At 36.9% G+C, this 23,224-nt stretch overlaps 1 protein-coding gene across 7 annotated transcripts in view; it reads right to left on the reverse strand.

Annotated features, from left to right (window-relative positions):
* Positions 1 to 23,224, reverse strand: part of LOC120429837 (teneurin-a) — a 463,678-nt gene that overhangs the window by 157,533 nt on the left and 282,921 nt on the right. For all 7 annotated transcript variants that reach the window (XM_052708830.1, XM_052708822.1, XM_052708815.1 and 4 more), the window contains 5 exons: positions 6,086 to 6,354; positions 5,892 to 6,029; positions 5,588 to 5,836; positions 5,157 to 5,336; positions 5,014 to 5,095 (listed from right to left, as the gene is read on the reverse strand). In XM_052708830.1, the coding sequence (XP_052564790.1) occupies positions 5,014 to 5,095; positions 5,157 to 5,336; positions 5,588 to 5,836; positions 5,892 to 6,029; positions 6,086 to 6,269 (833 nt within the window). In that variant the 5' untranslated portion in view covers positions 6,270 to 6,354. The remainder of the gene's footprint in view (positions 1 to 5,013; positions 5,096 to 5,156; positions 5,337 to 5,587; positions 5,837 to 5,891; positions 6,030 to 6,085; positions 6,355 to 23,224) is intronic.

A 23,224-nucleotide genomic window follows, 5' to 3' on the forward strand; every position in this document is an offset into this window, starting at 1 on the left:
TAATATATGGAAAACCCACATGTCCACATATCTAAATTTTACGTAAGTCTACGCCATTCCGGTTATGTCTGTGACATAACTACTTCGACTTTTTTAAACAATTGATTGTAAAAATAGTATGACGATCAATTTATCGTCAAATGCGTAAGGGTTTTGGAGTTGATATGTTTTTTAAACAATTTACGTATAAAAAATATTTTTTTGAATATTTTTTGAGTGTTTTCTATACTTATCAAAACAAAGAAAAAAGATCTCTTGGAAGTTTTTTGCAGCACTTCTTCGAAAAATGTGTGTAACTCAATCTAAACATTTTTTAATTTTTTTCTTTGTTTTCTACAATGAGTTTTAGTCAATTTCGCACAACTTTCTAGAACAAAGCTAATTGTTTTACCCACATGCTGACGAGATACAGGCTTGGGATCAAGTCTCCCCGGGGATCAAGTCTCCCCACTCTCCCCTACCTGTTACCGTTGTCTTGCGCAAAGCACTTTTATCTCCCGCGGTTTTATTCCGGCGTCCGAAAGGTGACCCTTCAGGTCGGTGACCGGACGGTCTTGGTAACCCTGCAGGACCACCTTAACAGGGGGCTTCTCGGGGTTGAATGTGTAGAAGTTGAAGTTGCTACGCTTCAATTCTTCAAGCACCAGGTCGAAATTCTTTTTGGTTATTGTGATCACTTGCACCGTCGACTTACCGATTTTCAGATATTATCCGAGGCCTTCCAGCAACTCGTCAACATCGTCCGCCAACCAGAGACGCATCGAGCTCTACAGGCTCAATAAAAACTCCTTACCTGCTCTGTATGGTAGAACAGAGCTAAGCTCTGTATGCAGCGAACAGAGCCAGCTCTGTATGGGGAAAAATAATATTGATTTGCATATATCTCAAAAACGATAAGTTTTAGAAAGTTGACATGTTCTAGAAAGTTGCTGGTACCAAAAGGTTCTATATTATTGTCTCAGACGTCATTACAATTTGATTGATTTTAGTTGTGCTAAACAAGAAAAAACTATTTATTTTCTAAGATACAAGGTATAGAATATTTTTGTTTTCGACAAAGTTGCTCAACTACCAAAAATGAACAACTCTCTCGAAGACACCAAAGCTCTATCTTCAATAGATACCGAAATAAAAAATAAAAACTATTTGTATAATAAATACTGCTTGCGACAAACACAAAGCGACCGCGTCGTAGGCACAGGTAATATGAGGCATGTTTGGTAGAGATCGTCTGAAGTGAAAACTAGTATAGCAGAGTGTTCATAGAGAGTTTTTATGTTAAATGCTCTCGTCTGGATGGTTGAAAGAAATTTCAGATAAAATTATACATTTTTTTTTTAATTATATTCTTTTTGTACTGGTAAGTAATTAAGATTAGAAACAACAAAATTATTGCACAGCTATTTTTATGTTTAACAAAATTACAAGTTTTGTACAAAAAATTAAGATAAAAAACAATTTCAAATACGCAAGTTAAAAAAATAAAAACTAAATCTTCTAACAAATATTTTAATTTTATAAAAAGAAAATCAGTTAACATATGTTTCATTTCAGGAAACTTTGTCATTTTATTAAATTCAACAGAAAAAAAAACTATATTTTTCAAGCAAGATAACCATTGGAAAGTTTTAAACTCTAAATAATCTCTATGATATTTTTTTACATTTTGTCACCTTTTTTAAATGAAATAAGAAACTAAAATTAAATAGCAAAAACCATTTTTTCTTTATTTCTCAAGCAAGGAATGAAGAGTTTCAAGCTCTAAATGCTCTCTATGGAAATTTGTCATTTTATTACCTGTATTCTAAATATTTTTTTATTTTTCAAACAAAGGAAAGCAGTGAAGAGTTTTTAGCTCTAAATGCTCTCTATGGAAATTTGCCATTTTATTACCTGTATTCTAAATAATTTTTTTATTTTTCAAATTAAGGAAAGCAGTAAAGAGTTTTTAGCTCTAAATGCTCTCTATGGAAATTTGTCATTTTATTACCTGTATTCTAATTTTTTTTCAAACATAGGAAAGCTGTGAAGAGTTGTAGCTCTAAATGCTCTCTATGGAAATTTGCCATTTTATTACCTGTATTCTAAATATTTTTTCAAACATAGGAAAGCTGTGAAGAGTTTTTAGCTCTAAATGCTCTCTATGGAAATTTGCCATTTTATTACCTGTATTCTAAATATTTTTTTATTTTTCAAACGAAGGAAAGCAGTGAAGAGTTTTTAGCTCTAAATGCTCTCTATGGAAATTTGCCATTTTATTACCTGTATTCTAAATATTTTTTTATTTTTCAAACGAAGGAAAGCAGTGAAGAGTTTTTAGCTCTAAATGCTCTCTATGGAAATTTGCCATTTTATTACCTGTATTCTAAATATTTTTTTATTTTTCAAACGAAGGAAAGCAGTGAAGAGTTTTTAGCTCTAAATGCTCTCTTTGGAAATTTGCCATTTTATTACCTGTATTCTATTTTTTTCAGGAAATCAGTGAAGAGTTTTTTGTTCCAAATGCTCCTTATGGAAATTTTGCTATTTTTTTTCTCACTACATGATTTGAACATCAATTGAGTTGAATAATGTAATTAAATTTAAGTTGGACAAAATAAATCGATAATATATTTTATTGTCGATTATGTTTTTGCTAAATTTCCATAGAGAGCATTTAGAGCCAAAAACTCTTCACTGCTTTCCTTTATTTGAAAAATAAAAAAATATTTAGAATACAGGTAATAAAATGGCAAATTTCCCTAGAGAGCATTAAGAGCTAAAAACTCTTTACTGCTTTCCTTTATTTGAAAAATAAAAAATATTTAGAATACAGGTAATAAAATGGCAAATTTCCATAGAGAGCATTTAGAGCTAAAAACTCTTCACAGCTTTCCTATGTTTGAAAAAAAAAATTAGAATACAGGTAATAAAATGACAAATTTCCATAGAGAGCATTTAGAGCTAAAAACTCTTTACTGCTTTCCTTTATTTGAAAAATAAAAAAATATTTAGAATACAGGTAATAAAATGGCAAATTTCCATAGAGAGCATTTAGAGCTAAAAACTCTTCACTGCTTTCCTTTGTTTGAAAAATAAAAAATATTTAGAACACAGGTAATAAAATGACAAATTTCCATAGAGAGCATTTAGAGCTTGAAACTCTTCATTCCTTGCTTGAGAAATAAAGAAAAAATGGTTTTTGCTATTTAATTTTAGTTTCTTATTTCATTTAAAAAAGGTGACAAAATGTAAAAAAATATCATAGAGATTATTTAGAGTTTAAAACTTTCCAATGGTTATCTTGCTTGAAAAATATAGTTTTTTTTCTGTTGAATTTAATAAAATGACAAAGTTTCCTGAAATGAAACATATGTTAACTGATTTTCTTTTTATAAAATTAAAATATTTGTTAGAAGATTTAGTTTTTATTTTTTTAACTTGCGTATTTGAAATTGTTTTTTATCTTAATTTTTTGTAAAAAACTTGTAATTTTGTTAAACATAAAAATAGCTGTGCAATAATTTTGTTGTTTCTAATCTTAATTACTTACCAGTACAATAAAAAGAATATAATTTAAAAAAAAAATGTATAATTTTATCTGAAATTTCTTTCAACCATCCAGACGAGAGCATTTAACATAAAAACTCTCTATGAACACTCTGCTATACTAGTTTTCACTTCAGACGATCTCTACCAAACATGCCTCATATTACCTGTGCCTACGACGCGGTCGCTTTGTGTTTGTCGCAAGCAGTATTTATTATACAAATAGTTTTTATTTTTTATTTCGGTATCTATTGAAGATAGAGCTTTGGTGTCTTCGAGAGAGTTGTTCATTTTTGGTAGTTGAGCAACTTTGTCGAAAACAAAAATATTCTATACCTTGTATCTTAGAAAATAAATAGTTTTTTCTTGTTTAGCACAACTAAAATCAATCAAATTGTAATGACGTCTGAGACAATAATATAGAACCTTTTGGTACCAGCAACTTTCTAGAACATGTCAACTTTCTAAAACTTATCGTTTTTGAGATATATGCAAATCAATATTATTTTTCCCCATACAGAGCTGGCTCTGTTCGCTGCATACAGAGCTTAGCTCTGTTCTACCATACAGAGCAGGTAAGGAGTTTTTATTGAGCCTGTAGAGCTCGATGCGTCTCTGCCGCCAACGTGTCCAACACCAAAATTGGGCCTTCGTTCCGTTGGAGAATTGTTCTTTTTTGACGTCGACACTTTTTTTTTGAGGCCGCACTCGAACTGCCTCGGCCACGGCCGGCCTTCGACATGCTGGAGAAGCAAACTCGCGGTTAATCACAATCAATTACGGCGGAAAATTCTGAAATAGTAGTTTATGCAACAAGTTGCAAAAAGAGGATTTTTTCAGCACGAGTCGTACATTTATCCAACGAGGTTCACCGAGTTGGATAAATACGAAGAGTGCTGAAAAAACCAAGTTTTGCAACGAGTTCCATACAACATTTTTTGCAATTCCGAAAAAAACACCTATTGAGTGAAATTTTAAGTCAAATTTTCATGTATATTGTCAATAAATCATTTAAATCAAAAAAATGTTGAAAAGTGTTACTTTTCAAAACAAGTGCTGAAAAGTTCAACATTTCAGCACCCATTTCAGTGCTGAAAAGTAGAACTTTTCAGTATTTATTTTGAAAAGTGTTGCTATTCGATTCCGTTATTTTTGGTACAGAAAAGTAGGCTATTTCGTCGTTCAAGAATGACAGGAAAAGTAAGTAGTTTCACGACGGAATTGCAAAAAAACGATAGAGCACTGAGCACTTCACTGATGCTTGCTCTCGTGCGAACACGTTGTTAACTATATTGTATACTGAATTATTCAACTAATAAAAAATAAAATGAATGAAAATGTATAAATTGGGCAAACTCAAAATCAAGCAAAACACACGTCAGTGAATGTTTACATTTAATATGAGCAGGATGTCCTGCTTGTTTACACATTCACATTGGCCCATTTTCATTGTTTTAGATACTTAATCTTGAAATGACCACTTACCTGTTGCTTTGCTGGGATCCATTGTAGGTAGGTGATCCTGAAGGATGCCCACCATCTTTTGGACTGCTGGAGCGTAAATATTCTGTAGATGAATGATTTTCATATATTTAAAAGTCATTTTAGATTTTGATTAGACGTTTTACCTTGGTGTCCCCGAGGAATGTATTCTTCGTGTGTTTGATCTCCGTTCTTGTCAATTTTCAACACATAGTCTGACTTTTTTCTAATTGACGTGCTAGTTTTGCTGGAAGCACTGTAGAGTGAATGTGCTCGCGGGGGTACTTCTGGAGGGGCAGGATCGGGAGGAGGGATGTCCGGTATATCTGTGACGAACATATTTCAAAATATATTTAACAGATAAAATAGACTTTAAGTTTGATTGTTTGCTGACGATGATAGTTGGTTCCAGACACTAGCCATAAATAATAGAAAAAAAGAAGCTAAAACAAAGAAAATGAGTAGTTGTCTGTCAAATGAAACCAAAAAACATTAAGTTGTAACATTCAAGCTGCACAATTATTTGGCGCAATCCAAACAATATGAAGTAGTTATATGATATTGAGTATGACCATACCGGGTTCCATCACATAGTACCGTGGTTCATCTACCATTTTACGACTAGACATTGTATCTCTTGCTTCCCTATCTCGTTCGATATTATTGCTGACGGAAGAAATGGTACTACTAGATGACGTTAACATGGATTGACCAGTCGGCATTAGTCGTCGGTTCAAGGTGTTGTTTCCACTTCTATGGTGTCGAGCCCCTCTGCCAAGGGTTCCACCTGATGGAAGCATATTTCTTCCAACTGTGTTTGTCTCGCCTATGAAATTAGTTTTCATTAATTTATTTAGCAAAACCAACAAAAAACATTTTACCATTAATTTTGAAATTTGTGGTGTCGATAGAAAATGAAGCTGTAGGTTTTAAATCTTGATCTGTTGGTTGCGAGGACTGCGGGGCTCTATCAAAATTTAGCATGCCGCCGTGGTCAGCGGAATGGCGTGCTCTTGCAGCTATAATGCAAAAAACATCTATATACAAAACAGAACAACTTCAACCTTAAACTTACTAGAAGCAACTTTTTGGTTTTGAGCTATCAACTGGGCTAAGTTTTCATCGACTAAATCATCTTCCTCGCTGCTGCTGTTGTTGTACATGCGACCGTCTTGTCGCCATTCTTCGAAAATCGGACGTGACTGCTCATTGAAGATGTACCCTTTGTTGTTATCCAACATACTGCCTTTGTTGGACATATTTATAGTTGGTTTAAGCCTTAATGTGTGAGTATTTTACTAGATATGAAAGACCTCCATATCTTACCACACGTTAAAGAATAATCTGCAATGAAAAATACAAAAGATAATGATTAAAAATTAGATTGCAATAATAAGATTTTTAACAATAATAAATTTAAAACATAAAAAATACTTTTAAAAAATTACGTTCAAATACAATGAAGCATACAAATTTGGCAGCTGCCCATACACAAATGATATATGAAAATTCTAAAATCTGTATCTTTTGATGGAATTTTTTGATCGATTTGGTGTCTTCGGCAAAGTTGTAGAATGAAAACAATGATACACAGTAAAATTTTTGTTTAGTGATTTTGAATTTCACTTTTTATCACTTAATCTTATTTTGCAAGAAAACACTATTTTTATTTTTTTCATTTTCTGATATGTTTTGAATCAATACTAATTTAAAAAAAATCGAGATACCAGTCGTAAACATTTTTCAACTTAATTTTTCGATGTAAAATTGAATTTGCAATCAAAAAGTACTTTAGTGAAATTTTGATAAAGCGCACCGTTTTCAAGTTAAAGCCATTTTTTTTAAATAGTCGCAGTTATTCATTTTTTTTTCAATTATTGCCCATGTATGCTCACCTTTGAAAAAAATATTTTTGAAAAGCTGAAAAAATACTTTATATTTTGCTTTTATGAACTTTTTTGATACGACCCTTATTTGCTGAGATATTCACATGCAAAACTTTAAAAATAGGAAATTTGATGTTTTCTTTTTCCCAACCAACCCATCATTTTCTAGTGTCGATATCTCAGCAACTTATGGTCCGATTTTCAATGTTAATATATGAAAAACATTCGTGAAATTTTTCGACCTTTTTGAAAACAATATTTTCAAATATTTAAACCAAGACTAGCATGTCAAAAGGGCATAATATTGAACTCAGTGTAGTCCTTATCCATACCTGCAACATTGCCGAAGACACCAAATCGATCAAAAAATTCCTTCAAAAGATACAGATTTTTTAAATTTTCATATATCATTTTTGTATAGGCAGCTGCCAAATTTGTATGGAAAATTCTATGGACAAACCAATGATGCAAAATGGCTTCATCGGGCATATCGAAGGTACCAAAAAAGTTTCAGCCGGATTGAAACACAAAAAAATTAAAATAAAAAAGAATCGATTTCGTAGAGAATTGCTCAGTTGTTTGTTTTTTATACTCTTAGTTTATCTCTTAAGTTTTGTGCTGCTTTCACATAAAATTTTGGCATATAAAAGCACACATATGCAAACGTCTTTTGAGCTAAACGTCTATTTTTAGTTAATAATAATGGCGAGGTTTCGAGCGTAATTTTTTTCAGTGACTGGTGTTTTTCTGGTGTGCTTTAATTAAGATCACATTAATTGTTTTGTGATTTTAAAAGCCCTTCCGATATCATCGTTGATCAGAAGGCACGGCATCGGGTAAACTGCGCACTTAAAAAATGTGTTAAATTTTCACGGTGAAAAAGTCATTTCTATAGAATCGTTTATCGAAATACACGCTGACATTTAGGATAGAAAATTACCGATTGTCTACGTCTTGTATCATTTATTTTAAAAGAAAAACATTAACTCTTGATATCCACAAATTCGGAACAGTTTTTTCTTACGGATGTAAACAAACTTTGATTCTCTCCAGGAGTACATATTTTCCTCAAAATAATGACTTCACATGACACACTGTCACATTGAAACCAATTAAACTCAAGCTTAGTGATGTTTTATACATGGTCTGATAACTTTTTTTGTGAAAATATCAGTTAAATTCATGTGTTCCACAATTGTGGGAGGCACAATAACATTCCACAATTATGGAACTAGCAATTTGGAGGCAGTGTTTTGCTGCACTGGATAAAATAGTTTTGAAATGAGGTTTTTTGAAATAGTGAAGTGAAATAGCAAGAGAATGTTTAAATGAAGGTGCTAAAAATAGTAGTATCAACAGAAAAGCTGCATTTGGTATGCTATTGACAAATTATCACAAAAGTGTTCCGAATTTGTGGGTGTTCCGAATATGTGGGATGACTGTATGCTGTTAAGATTCGATTGTGAGTAGCGAGACCTCGTGGTTACTCTGCGTCCTGTTTTTTGGAACCTTTTAGGGGAAATATAACCTTTCTAATCAAACACCTATCTTCGTCATATGAAGAGTTTGATGCTCGATCAAAGCTCCAAAAATACTATTTAGGCTATAAACTTACCAGCAACAGCACCGCCTCAAGTAAGCACGCAAATTTATGCCATTTACTGGCCAAAAAGATCAAATTTAATGCACTTTTGATCATAATTTCTATTTTGCGAGACCATTTCTCATCATTTTGGTGGCACACACATCCACACGCAAGATGAGAGGTTCCCTGCCCAACGAAAGTCGCCATCAATATCTTTTCACTTGCGCTAACAATTTCAAAGCGCTTAAGATATTAAATTGCTTCCAACTACCGGCAACATGTTCTTTTGCACATTAGTTAGTCACTCACTTGAAAAATAATCCCGAAACATGTAAATAATTAGCAAGCGTCATTAAAAAAAAACAAAGGCGCTAAGTCTTTTGACGTTTCCATTTTGACGACCCATTCCAATCGAAGGCTGAAGAAAACCGAGCGAGAAGCGAAGGCAAATCGTCTGTTGTGTGCTATCTTGTGACAACGACCATTTTGGTCGAAAATGAGTTTTACTATAAGCATAAGCATAAGCATAGGTGCCACCTCTCCTCAGAGCTCTACTGAATCAGTTCCTTTAACTTTGTATGGAATCAATTCCTCAGAATCGCTTGTACTGAATCAACTCCTCAGAATTTGTTTGAAATCAATTCCTCAGAATTACTTGTACTGAATCAACTCCTCAAAGTTTCATCTCAATTTACTCCTCCTTTATAGTTATCTCACATAATATAACAATAGAGAATGCCAATACCATGCTGTAGAGCAAACAATTTATGTTTTACGTATGTTTCACAGTGTTTTACTATGTTTACAGTGTTATTATTTTTCTTTTTTCTTTTTTTTTTTGCCATTCAAATAACTGCAACTCCTCAGAGTTTGCTTGTATGCTTTCCTCAGAATTTCATTCACCGACCCCTCAGAATTAAATCTTAATCAGCTTTTAAAAGCTTCTAAGTGTAATGAAGTTAAAACAGTAAATGAAAATCCTCGGAATTAAAATCCCCTAGACTCCTCAGAATGTAGTAAATGAATTTTTCGGGATTTACTTTTCTCTAATAATTCCAAATCAAAAACTTCTTCATCAACAGAATATATATAGGCTTTAAAGTAGTAAAGTCTTCAGAGCTATAATTTCTAACAACCTCTTCAGATTTAGGCAGCAACGTGTGTCTGTTATATAATCAAGTTAAATTCCTTTTGAGCAGGATTCCTCCGCAAAACACCTCAGTTTTCTTCAGCACAACTCCTCACATTTTTCTTAGTACAGGTCATCAGAATTATCAATACAACTCCTCAGAGTTCTTCGCCAAAAATCCTTAGAGTACCTCAGTACAACTCATCAAAGTTCATCATTACGACTACTCAGAAGATGTATCAACTCCTCAGAGTCCTAAACTTGAAAAATTACTCAGAAAATTCATGAACTCCTCAGAGTCTTAAACTTGGAAATTACTCAGAAAATGCATCAACTCCTCAGAGTCTTGTATTTGCCAACTTCCTCAGAAAATGCATTAACTCCTCGGAGTCTTAAACTTGGACATTACTCAGAAAATACATCAACTCCTCAGAGTCTCGTCCTTGCCATATTCCTCAGAAACGATTAACTACTCAGATTCTCGAACTTGAAATTTCCTCAGAAAATGCATCAACTCCTCAGAATATTGTATTTGCCAAATTCCTCAGAAAATGCATTAACTCCTCAGAGTCTTGAACTTGGCAAATTCCTCAGAAAACGCATTAACTCCTCAGAGTCTTGAACTTGGCAAATTCCTCAGAAAATGCAATAACTCCTCAAAGTCATGAACATAAAAGAAATCATTAGAAAACGCATCAACTCCTCAAAGTTGCTTCGTTGTCCGCTGGGGGAACAGCATGTAATACCATCGGGCACCTAATGTTGGCATAACGGCACATTGACCTAGAATTTCTGCTTCTGAAAATCTGAAATCAGGTAATAAATAATGGGAAGTCAAAATGCGGCAAAATAAGTTGTTTTAACAGTCGCAATAGGTGAATTGAATGGAATTGGGACCGCCACCGCATCCTTAACCTGCCAAATATATGAGACTTTTCCGGACTTCAAATTATTTTGATTCATTAATCCACGAACACATCTCTAACAACGCTAAAACTACTCTACCCAAAATTGAGTAGTATCGGCAAAAATCTGTAACCATCCAGTGCAGACAAATATATGAGGTTAAGCAAACTTGAGCAACACTCTATAAAACCTCTAAACTTTCGGCCACTTCTTCCGAAAAAAAAAAACAAACCAATCTCACTAGAGCATTCTATGTGCGTATGTATTGCGTGTACGTACACGAAAAAGATTGAGGTTAAATTTTGTACCGGCCAGCAAAGCAAATGGTGTGCTAGTGTGCGTGAGAGCGGGCTTAGATAACTCTCTAGACTTGGAAATCCTGAAAGGGCCGACAATGTCTGTACTCCAGCATTAAAAACCGAAAATCTCTCCAACCTGCCGAATTACAATCCTCCGCCAGAGCTCAGTGTGGCTCAGCGCTACGCCCCGCGCAGCAGAAAAAAACACCTTCCACTCTGCTTACCACTTACTCCTCGTCGCCAGATGTAGAGTCCTCGACGTACCGGACGCAGCAGGGTTGCTGCGATAGCCATCCTCCCGACCGCCCGCTGACCTCCTTTCCGGTAACGCCGATTCCTGGTCCCTTCGGATGTTGTCCAGCGTTCTCGTTCTGTCCGCGTACTCGAACTGCGTCTGTCGTCCGTCCTCATCTGTCACTTATTCCTCTCTCCCAAGGCACATAGACTTGATAAGGTAACATACATTTTAACCAACATATAAATATGTCCACCGACATCTCCACAATCCCAGTCACTAGGTCAACTCTCGGCACTAAGCCATCCCCCGGCACTAAGCCAATATCCGGCACTAAGCCATCCCCCGGCACTAAGCCAATATCCGGCACTAAGCCATCCCCCGGCACATAACCTCAACGGCAAAATACTAACACACGCAAGTCATACAGTTAAGATCCACAAACTTTTCCTTTTAACGAATATTTAATAGAAATTAACTGCTAAACGTCAATAGAGCTTTATGACGTTTCGCGATCGCACATTTAAGGCTAGTACGCTAATCGGAAGGAAAGGGGTCAAGAAATGGCTTTACGAACAGCAGAACAAAGGAGAGGGAACGATTTCTTGGGGCTTTTCTTCACCCTCTCTGGCTTGCTTTAGCTGCCGCTGCTGCCCATTTGATTTTTTTTCTTGACCGGTTCCTTCCGAAGTGCGTATACCGCTTTAATTGTGCTGGCCGGACTAGATTTAACCTCACTTTCCTTTCATGTACATACACACTCCTTAACCTGATAAAAGTTATAAACTAACAGGATCTCGTCGCAAATAAACAATCAATTGCAATAACAATTACACACAATACCTGCGTAATTAGACTACTCTATTGACTTCCACATTTTTAACTGTTAATTGGGTCCTAAAATGAAGCTTAGATTGCTGATATTATTGTTTCCAGCGAAAAAGCTTATTTTTCTACGTACAATGACTCTTTGTACGACCACAAAGAGTTTAAAATGGATTTTTAAATCAATTTTGAAAAATTAACCTCGCGGTCCTTCTTGACAGAAAAGCTCCAACTTGACAGCTCTTTCCAAGGGGACCATAGTTGATCCATCGAAAAAAATGTTGTCCCGTCAACTTTTTTTTGCATTAAAATAAAAAAATAGTGATCACAAATGGTTTTTAAGCGTGTTTTTAATCGTTGTACATAAAAAATTGCATAGGGCTTTAGGACCCTATTACCGTAACTAAACATTAACTAAAACTTATATTAAAACTCAGCATCGTGTATCAGGTAAACAACACACTTCCGTTAACCCAATTTTGGGTAATCTTATTATTGACAACTTGAATCTGAACCCCTTAAGGTGAAACGCCTCATCATCGTGAGGCGTTTGTGTTAGTGTGGTGTAAATGTATTGGTTACGATGATGATCATTGAAATATACATGTATTAGTCATCACGTCAATCTAGTATAAATGTAGTAGTGATGTTATGTTCTGTTTATTTAGCATAGTAAACAGTAACAATTTTGGAAAAAAAGTTAGAACTAATAAATTTCTAGTAATCTTCCCATTAATGTCGCAGCGATGCATCGTTAAATGAACAACTTCACATTGTTCGATATTATTTTAGAAATTTCAGACTCCTCGCTTTACAAATTTTCGACTCCTCGCTATCCGGCGCAAATTTTTCCCTTTTCATATTTTGAGAGGGCCAGTCCGTAGATCTTGAGCTGCTTCTCGATGGATCGTTCTCCTTGCTGGCCACATCCGGGTCGGCCTGATCTGGCTGCGACGCAAGCTTTCCGGTTGTCGTGAGTTTATGAGGGAGAGGGAGGATGTTCAAGCCGTGGATTTAGAGTTGCTGCTCGGCTCGGTGCTATCTTGCTGCCATCTGGCGCAAGCTTCTCATTTGCCGTGAGTTGAGGGGACCAGACCGTAGATTGTCAATCCTTGATGGCCGCATCCGAGAAAGGCTTGATGTGGCTGCCACCCAGCGGAAGTTTTTCAGTTGCCTTGAGTTGAAGGCTCGTCCTCTTGTCGGCTGTCGGTGCTTCCTCTCCTCTTCGTCGGGGACGGTGTGAACTGGCATTCATCCGGCCAAATTGCGATCTTGGCACGGGAAGTGAAAAGCTTCCACCGGGTGGCAGCCGCATCAAGCCTTTCTCGGATGCGGCCATCAAGAACTGACAATCTACGGCCCTCAACTCACGGCAAATGAGAAGCTTGCGCCAGACAGCAGCCAGTTAGCACCCCACTCAACCACGACTAGTGAGATCAGGCCGTCCCAGATGTGGCCAGCAAGGAGGGCAATTCGCCGAGCAGCAGCTCAAAATCCACGGGTTGAACATCCCCCCTCTCCCTCATCAACTCAAGACAACCGAGCGTCGGATGGCAGCTAGATCAAACCGATGTGGCCAGCAAGGAGAACGATCCACCGAGAAGCTCAAGATCTACGGAATGGTGCTCGACGTGTTGTATTCCTCATTGGCTACATCCGTTCTGTTCTGGCTGGCACCCGGCATAAGCTTTTCATTTGCCGTGAGTTGAGGGCAGCAAACCGTAGATCTTCTGCTGCTGGTTGGCGGACGTCCCTAACTTTATGGCCGCATCCAGAAAGGCTTGATCTGACTGCTACCCAGCGAAACCTTTTCACTTGCCGTGAGTTGAAGACTCGTCCACTTGTCGGCTGTCGGGGCTGCTTGTCCTCTTCGTCGGTCAAATCCGGAACGTTCTGAACCGACATTTATCCGGCAAGATTGCAAATCTTGGCTCGGAGGATTTTGTTTTCTCCGAACGGCGAAGGAAACTGACAGATCGACAGTGAAAATCTCAACTGTCACAACATTGAGCGTCAGCGAAAAGTGTGGCCAAACAGGGCAAAGTTTAATAATTTGTTGTTTATTGCCAGAATTTGATGTCGTTATTTTTAAGCTTTTATGCCATTGTTAATTATAATTTATCATTAAAAAGATATATTAGTTAATTGTTTCAATATTTTACATCAGTACGTGGCAAATTATCAAATAAGAAAATGTTATTTGTGAATTTCATATAAAGTGCTTGACTGAAATTTCTGGCAACCACTTTCGTGATGACTACCAATACTTGTGTAACGAATGGTTGTGTTGAAGAGTGTTTGAAAACAAAAAAAACTCGCGGAATATTTTCACTTCGCGTATTTCGAAGCTACTTTTCGCGAAAATCGCGAGTTTTGCTGTGTTTGGTTGTTGTCAGCTGGTTCTCCTGCCTGCAGCACGTCGAGGGATTAGCAATTTATTGAGGTAAGGTAATTAAAACGGTAGTGCGCTTGTTTTTGTATGGAAAAATATACCTTTCAAAAATAGGCTAAATTTGAAGAAAATTAAGCTTTTTCGAGCCTACTGCGAGTTTCCCTGTATTCTCGTGAAAGTTTTGTACACAGTGATTATTTTTTTATATTTTATTCCGTAGTAGAAATGCAAATAATCGTCAATTTTCGGAAAAGTTTAAAATTGTCACCGGATAAGGTAGAACGGGAAAGTATCATCGTTAACGTGGAACGGGATGTTTTTTCGCCATAATTAATCGCCATATTTGATGATGGCCCGTTACACCTTAATCGTGCATCATGTTAACAAACTTTCTTGGGTGTGCGCTCGTGCAGCACACATACAAACACGTTCACTCCGTGGAAAACAAGACATTTCACAATCAAACAACAAACACACACACGCTCGGCCCTGCTCCCCTTATCTTCTCCTCCTCCTGCTCAATTAAAAAAAATGTTTCCTGCTTTTTGCGTTTGCGTTTACATACCAGAATATGTTTTCTCCTCGTCGCCAATGTAGACACCGAGCCAAGGAAATACACCGGATGTAAATGAAACAAATCACTGGCGGCTAATAAACATTATTTATTGCCGCCACCACTCGCGTGCCCGACCGCGTTACACTCTGGCCTAGAATAGAATCCAACCACCTCACCACTCATCTGTCGACGTCAACCATAGTTGATCCGTCAGCCAGTGTTGACCGGGGTTAGATTCCTAGACCACTCATCTTCCACGGCTCGTGGATGTAACTTCTGGAGGTCCTGGTCAATAACGGAGTAGCAACTGCGGGTGGGCACCTATGCTTATGCTTATATCCTAAATAACATTTTAGGCTTTATCAAAGCTGTCACAACCGCTATAAAAAACCTATCAGCCAAAACCAACATTGAGCATGAGCATGAGCATGAGCATGAGCATGGTTGACTGCCAATGAGCTGCTACTCCGTTATTGACGGATCAGCTGAAGTTACACAATGAACCAACAGATGAGTAGTGGGACCTATCAGCCAAAACCAACATTAAACCACTAAGTCGTAACAGCTTCCCCAGAACCCCGATAAACCTCACTTAAAATATCTTATCGTCGCTTGTGTGCTATCTTGTGACACGTCTGCTGTACAAAGATAGGACGTGTCACAAGATAGCACACAAGCAACGTTATATTGAACCAAAACTGATATTTTTTTATAGAACTTGCTCAGAAAACTGTTTTCTACAATATGATTGATTCTAAAATGTTTTAAAATGCAATAGTGTGATGTGGCAGAGGATTGGAAAAATAATTTTCAGAACCTATTGGTAATAAACAGCTTATTTATTAAATAATCTATGTTTTGCATTGTTTGATGCTCAAATTCGTATCCGGGCAATGTGTTGTTGTATTTTCATGCCAAATCCCGAGGGTAAATAACACGGGAATACCGAATTTTGGTATTACTTGGGCAACTAACAGCGACCAAAATGTGCCCTTGGTTGCCCAGTAACAGATGGTAAAATACCATGAAATCATACCAAAATCTTGTATGTGGAAGGGCACAACAATACCAGACCATGTTATTACAAAGGTAAAATAATACCACAAAATAAAATCATTTCAATATCAAGTTGAGGTCTTCTGGATTTTTTAACATTGCTTGAATACCAAAACTTGGTATTGCCATGGTTTTAATTTTAGGTATTCCCGAGCCCTTGGAAAATCATATTTTGGTATTCCTGTGGTCTTCCACAAACATGGTATTTTACCATCTATTACTGGGCAACCAAGAGCACATTTTGGTCGCTGGTATTTGCACAAGTAATACCAAAATTTGGTATTTTCATACCATTTTTAGTGCAGCAGTTGCAGTTAGTGAAAAAACGTAAATGATCCTAAATCAGCTTTAACATTTTTGGGTTTCAAGTCATTTTAGCGCAAAATTTATTATCTCGTCAAATTTTTTAAAAAAATTCCATAGTTTCAGAGAAAATTGATGAAATCTTTCAATATCAAAATAATACCAAAATGTGCACACTTCGAAAAAATCGTGTAATTTTCTGTCGATTCAATGCACATAACTGGAGCGTCAAATAAGACGTAGAATTTCATCACATTTGAAAATTACACGACGGCAACGAGGTACCCATTAGCATTGAATTTTACATCAAATGAAAATTACACGATTGTAAATAAAAACCCTTTAACCTCATCTAACGTTTGTGGTTTCCATATTTCTTTAAACTCTTAAAAATACAACAAAGGTTGACAAAACAACTTTATTTAGCATAAACATTCACAATCACAATCAGGCTTACAATTATTATTTTTCACAAGATTATCACGACGCATTTACTTTTCGCGGTCAAAACATAACCTCAATTAGCACTGTCCACTTGCCGAGAATATTTCACACAAATCTAAAATTTACTTCGCGCACTTTTCTTCCGATCGTAATGCCATGGCACAACGTATTCTCCACTAGAACCTGCGCGAAGCTGTTATCCTGCCCCGACAATCCGGTTCCAGCTTCGTGTCTCCGGGGTTTGCCCTCTTCATGTTTTGTTCTTGCTGTCGGACCTCCACCAGCGGCGGAAGAGGTGGGTGGTTTCTATGCTGCGATCGTTGTTCCGGGTTCAACGCGGGAGCCATGGAGGTCAGGTGTGGTTGCCGGTCCCCTTGGAGATAGCACCGACGTAGCATCCAGGTTGCAGCCGGTAACCGTTTTTGACGGGGCAAACGCATTTCAACGACCTGTAACCAAACAGAAAGAAAATCCGTCAATTTTGACGATTTTTAATTAAATATTCTTTCACACTTACCTCTACCCGGGTTTGTTCCGTAGTCCTGGTCAATCTGGACCGTTTTCGCTGTTTTTCGTTGACTTTTCGGCCCAAAACTGCGCGGCAGCAAAATTGTCGTGCAACTTGCAAGTTTTGCTCAGTGTAGATTACACTCAAAATTACATCATAAAACACGCTCTAGGTATGTGCATCAAAAGAAACGGAATTTTCAGTCAAATTTAATTGAATTTTAAATTAGACTTACTATAAGGAATTGCTGTACGATTTTTGATGATCTACACTGAGCAAAACTTACACAGCTCAACGAAGTGTTCTACACATGATCTGGCCCTGCTGTACAGAGCACTCAAATATCAATCGTAAAACACTTGAAATTTCGGTGATTGGCCACGAAATAATGTCAATAGCCAAACACTTGAATTTTAAATGGCGTTGAAAAAAAAAGTACGTACAAGCGATTTACAGGTTCTCGCTTGCTAGTCGTGCACGCTACCACTGCGCCGGCCGGTCAGTTGAAGACGGGAGTGTTTTTTGTGCTATTGGTTCTTGCCTCGCTTCTAGCCTTCGATGAAAGTCGCGCAAAAATCAATCAGTGAAATACATTAAATTCATTTGGATAATCACGTTGACTTTGAATAGTGCCTGTTTTGGGTAGATCTTAAGATCATTTTCAAGTGTTTTGCTCATCACTTTGAATAGTTCAAGAAGGTGGGACAAATTCATGAGCAAAACAATTGAAAAGCTTGAGCCACCCGAATGAAAATAACATGTTAAAAAATACCAAAAAGTCAACCGCCCAAACACTTGCATTTGATAGTGGATTGGATTGATGTTGAAACACAAACCAATTAGATCTACGATGTGACTTTATTCAATCATTCAAGTGTTTGGGCACTTGAATAAAAAGTGTGGCATATTTTCAGTGTACGTCATTTAAAACTCAATTGGGTACTAAAGCCCGATGTCAATTTTTATGTACAACGGTAAAAAACACGACTGAAAACCATTTCTGATCACTTTTTTTCATTTTAATGCAAATTTTTTTTTTGACAGGACAACATTTTTTCGATGGATCAACTATGGTCCCCTTGGCACGAGCTGTCAAGCAGGAGCTTTTCTGTCAAGAAGGATCGCGAGGTAAATTTTTCAAAATTGATTTAAAAATCCATTTTAAACTCTTTGTGGTCGTACAAAGGATCATTATCATACTCAGAAAAATAAGCTTTATCGCTGTAAACAATAATATCAGCAATCTAAGCTTCATTTTAGGACCCAATTCTACATCAGATTTTGGGTTACATGACTGTATTTTACGTTTGATTCATAATTACGTTCAATGTAATATTCATATTTTTTTAGTGTGTGGCATCCTGACTTAGAAAATTTTCCACAGTTTCAAGTAATTTCTTTGGGAGGTATATCAAAAATGTTTAAAATCAAGTTTGAAATTTCCGGTTTTCAATTAAAGCATTTGCTTTGAGACATCATTTTAGCGCAAAATTAATTATTTTGTCAGCATACCGGCTCCGTGGCTTAATGGTTGCGGCTTCTGCCTCGAATGAAGAAGGTTCAGGGATCAAATCCCGGTCGGTTCCCTTGAAATTTTGAATCAGGAATTGAACTTTAAATATGAACAAAAAACCTTTAGGTGGGTGGGATTCGAACTCACACCCTTTGGATTGATAGTCTGGGACGCTAACCAGTCGGCCATCATGGAGTTAATGCTCTAGAACTGAATTGATCCGTAGTGGCGAAATAATGTCACAAGGTATAACATATCAATCCATTATATAACTACTAACACCGTCTCAAAACAGCCCAGGGCCATCTCATATACTCATGAACTGGACGAGGGAGTCGTGGATTGCCTGGCCCGAGTCATCTGCATTACCGATCCTTGTCCGTACAATTTCAGAAGAAATCTTTAGCCAGAGAAAGGTATTCGCTTCAAAGGTTCTTGAGATATATGGTGGTTACTAACCGAACCGTCTCAGTTGAAATATACTGTGGTCATGGCCAAGTCCTGCCAAGGCGGGGGTTCAAATACATACATACATACATACAAAATTAATTATTTTGTCAAAATTGGTCAAATTTTTCCCATAGTTTCAGCGAAATTTGATAAAACACTTAAATACCAAAATAATACCAAAATGTGCCATCCTGACTTAGATTTTTTTTTTTAATCTTAGTGGGTATATAAAAAAATTTAAAATCAGCTTTAACATTTATGGATTTCAAGTCATTTTAGCGCAAAATTATTTATCTCATCAAAATTTATAAAAAAAATTTCCATAGTTTCAGAGGAATTTGATGAAACCTTTAAATACCAAAATGTGGCATCCTGACTTAAAATTTTTTCCACAATTTCAAGTCATTTCTTTAGGGGGTATATAAAAAAAATTGAAAATCAGCTTTAAGCGCAAAATGATTTATCTCATCAAAATTTATAAAAAAAATTCCCATAGTTTCAGAGGAATTTGATGAAACCTTTAAATACCAAAATGTGGCATCCTGACTTAAAATTTTTTCCACAATTTCAAGTCATTTCTTTAGGGGGTATATCAAAAATGTTTAAAATCAAGTTTGAAATTTTCGGTTTTCAATGGAAGCATTCGCTTTGAGACATCATTTTAGCGCAAAATTAATTATTTTGTCAAAATTGGTCAACATTTTCCCATAGTTTCAGAGGAATTTGATAAAACACTTTAATACCAAAATAATACCAAAATGTGCCATCCTGACTTAGAAAATTTTCCACAATTTCAAGTCATTTCTTTAGGAGGTATATCAAAAATGTTTAAAATCAAGTTTGAAATTTCCGGTTTTCAATGAAAGCATTCGCTTTGAGACATCATTTAAGCGCAAAATTAATTATTTTGTCAAAATTGGTCAAAATTTTCCCATAGTTTCAGAGGAATTTGATAAAACACTTTGATACCAAAATAATACCAAAATGTGCCATCCTGACATAGAAAATTTTACACAATTTCAAGTCATTTCTTTTGGGAATATATCAAAAATGTTTAAAATCAAGTTTGAAATTTCCGGTTTTCAATGAAAGCATCCGCTTTGAGACATCATTTTAGCGCAAAATTAATTATTTTGTCAAAATTGGTCAAAATTCTCTCTTAGTTTCAGAGGAATTTGACAAAACACTGTAATACCAAAAGAATACCAAAATGTGGTGTTCGCCCATTGACAAATTCTGCAATTTTGCAATATCAAAACAATACCTTAAATTGGTATGATAGCACATTTTGCTCTGGCATAATCCTTAAGACAAATTTTAAAGGGTCCATGAATACCAAAATTTGGTATTGATACCAGAGAAAGGTTTCCCTTGTTAATTACCCATGCTCGGGAACAGGGACCAAAATGACCAACCCTTGGTTGTCCAGTAATAGAAGGTAAAATACCATGAAATCATACCAAAGTCTTGTATGTGGAAGGGCACAACAATACCATACCATGTTATTCCAAGGGTAAAATAATACTTCAAAATAAAACCATTTCAATACCAAATTGAGGTCTTCTACATGATTTTAGTATGATTTCATGGTATTTTACCATCTATTACTGGGCAACCAAGAGCACATTTTGGCCGCTGGTATTTGCACAAGCAATACCAAAATTTGGTATTTTCATACCATTTTTAGTGCAGCACTTGCAGTTTGTGAAAAAACGGAAATGATCCTTAAGTAAGGCTACCAACTCTTGCTGAGCAAAAATCCGTACGCTTTGCCGATATGACACCATGGTATAACAAAAACTGTCAATGAATTATTTAAATAAATTAAATTTAATAAATTTGAGAATTAAAAATATAAAGCTGTGTCGTTTTTACAGCTAACAAATTTCACAAAATGCTATCAGAGTGCTTATGAATTCATAAAACCGTGATTTGAATCAAATCATTATGTTTGTTAAGGCGCAGGTCAAAAGTGACCAACCAAATTTTCTCGTGTCCAACAAATCGATCAATGATCGCGATCACGCACACACTAATTAGCTTACATTATCCCACATAATTGGCCTGCGGCCCTTTTGTCTTAAGATTTCTATCATTCCAATAAAACCAACCGAAGAGAGTACATCGAGAACTCTATCGCGAACAATAAAGTCAAGTGCACATCTCGTCGCGCCTTTTTGTACTACCCAAGCCGTACTTTTTTAGTAGTTTTTGATCGCGACTAGAACCGCGGAAAGAAATCGAACGATCACTTTAAGCCACCTACAATCCGGCGAATCAGTGCACAAACATTTTTATGGTCCTTCGAGGACCGGATTGTAACAACCGTTTTCGCCAAAAAAGTGATCTTGCTGGTGACACTATCACCGAACACGTTCCTGATTGATTGCTGTGGCCCTTTTCGACGTCGATTTCCAGCATCGGCGTGACCTTTTCCTGCCTCGTCGTGGGACACCGACGGCATCTTCGAGACGCCGGTAGAGCACAGCGAAGGAGCATCTCCGAACGAGATCAAGCCATCCTCCACAACGCGCGCTCGGCGGCGTCGCTTGGGTATAGCACAATAGGCTGGTAGCGTGAGTACACCCAGAAGGGAAGTGCACTTTTTTACTACAAAAACTAAAAGTTGCATGCGAAATTCGAAATAATTGCGATTTTGGGAAAATTTGGGAAAATTGGGAAAATTGGACTTTGGATTTTCCAAATTAAACGTGGGATTGCGCCTCTTACAAAATGGCGTCGCTTCGTGACCTTTTCAAATTTGAGCGTGGCCTTTTCGACTCACTCGCCAATTTGGAAGATTTTGTGGAACATTTCGATGCAAAACGAGACGCAGCCAGGGTTGAGTCTCGTCTGGAGCGACTGGAAACGGTTTTCAAGGATTTTATGGAAAATCGTGCCAGACTTGAGTCGAAGCATGAACAAAATTTGAGTTCGGCCAGCGAACCCAAAGATCCCGAAGCAAAGGAGAAGAAGCAGCAAGCACGAGAAACAAACAAGGTGACCAGATTGGATTTAGAAAATCGTTATTTGGACCTCAAGGACTTTCTGGTCTCGAAACGTGTTAAACCGACTGCTGAAGCTTCTTCCCTTGCCCCTCCGCCCTGCCAACCCCTCTCCTCTCGATTTCAACTCCCAAGTTTCAAAATCCAATCCTTTGACGGTGATCTAACTAAATGGATGAGCTTTCGTGACGCGTTCAAAAGTGTGATCGACAAGGACCCGTCGTTGTCAGGTGTGGATAAGCTGAATTACCTTCGCTCGTTGGTTCAGCTTGGTGCCAGCACAATCGTAGAAGGAGTGGATGTGAATGAAACCAACTTTGAAGTCGCGTGGGACCTGCTGACACTGCGGTACGAGAACAACAAGCTCATCTCCCGCGCGCTGATGGACGACCTGTTGGACACCGAACCGATCAAACGAGAATCCTACGAAGCACTAATTACCCTTATCGACTCGTTTGAACGCAACCTGATGCAGCTGAAGAAGCTCGGACTCAAGACGGACGATTGGTCACTAGGGTGCCCAGAAAAAATGACCCCCTGCTCCACAAGCGGAAAACGGTTTTTTGGGTTATTTTAAATTGGTTGAGATTTACCCATTGATACCCGAGCCTAAAGTTGGTGAAAAAAATGTTTTTAATACAAAAATGACTTTTTAAAATCGCTAACAACTTTTCAGGATCGAGTTTTACAGCTTTGGTATGTTCTACAAAGTTGTAGAGCATTAAATTTTCAATAAGAATCTCACTTTTGGGAATATTTGGATGGAAGTAGCGCACCGTGCAGATCAAACCGTAAGAAACTTGGGTTTTCCATACATGTTTTCGATTTTTCCCATATAAACTTCACCTCCGAGTATCAATGGGTAAATAATGACCGATTTTGCTCATATTTGGCTCAGAGTCCTAAAATAGGTCAAGGATCAATATTCAGCTTGTGGAGCGAGGTTTTGAAAAAAAGTCCCATATTCTGGGCATCCTATTGGTCACCTATACTTGCACATCTGCTGTATAGTCGTTTGGATACGGACACTCAACGCCACTGGGAGAACCACCACAAGTCGCGAGAAGTACCCGATTACAAGGAGATGCTCAAGTTTCTACAAGATCACCTGACCACGCTTCA

Source organism: Culex pipiens, chromosome 1 (genome assembly GCF_016801865.2).
Source record: "Culex pipiens pallens isolate TS chromosome 1, TS_CPP_V2, whole genome shotgun sequence".
Lineage (NCBI taxonomy): Eukaryota > Metazoa > Arthropoda > Insecta > Diptera > Culicidae > Culex > Culex pipiens.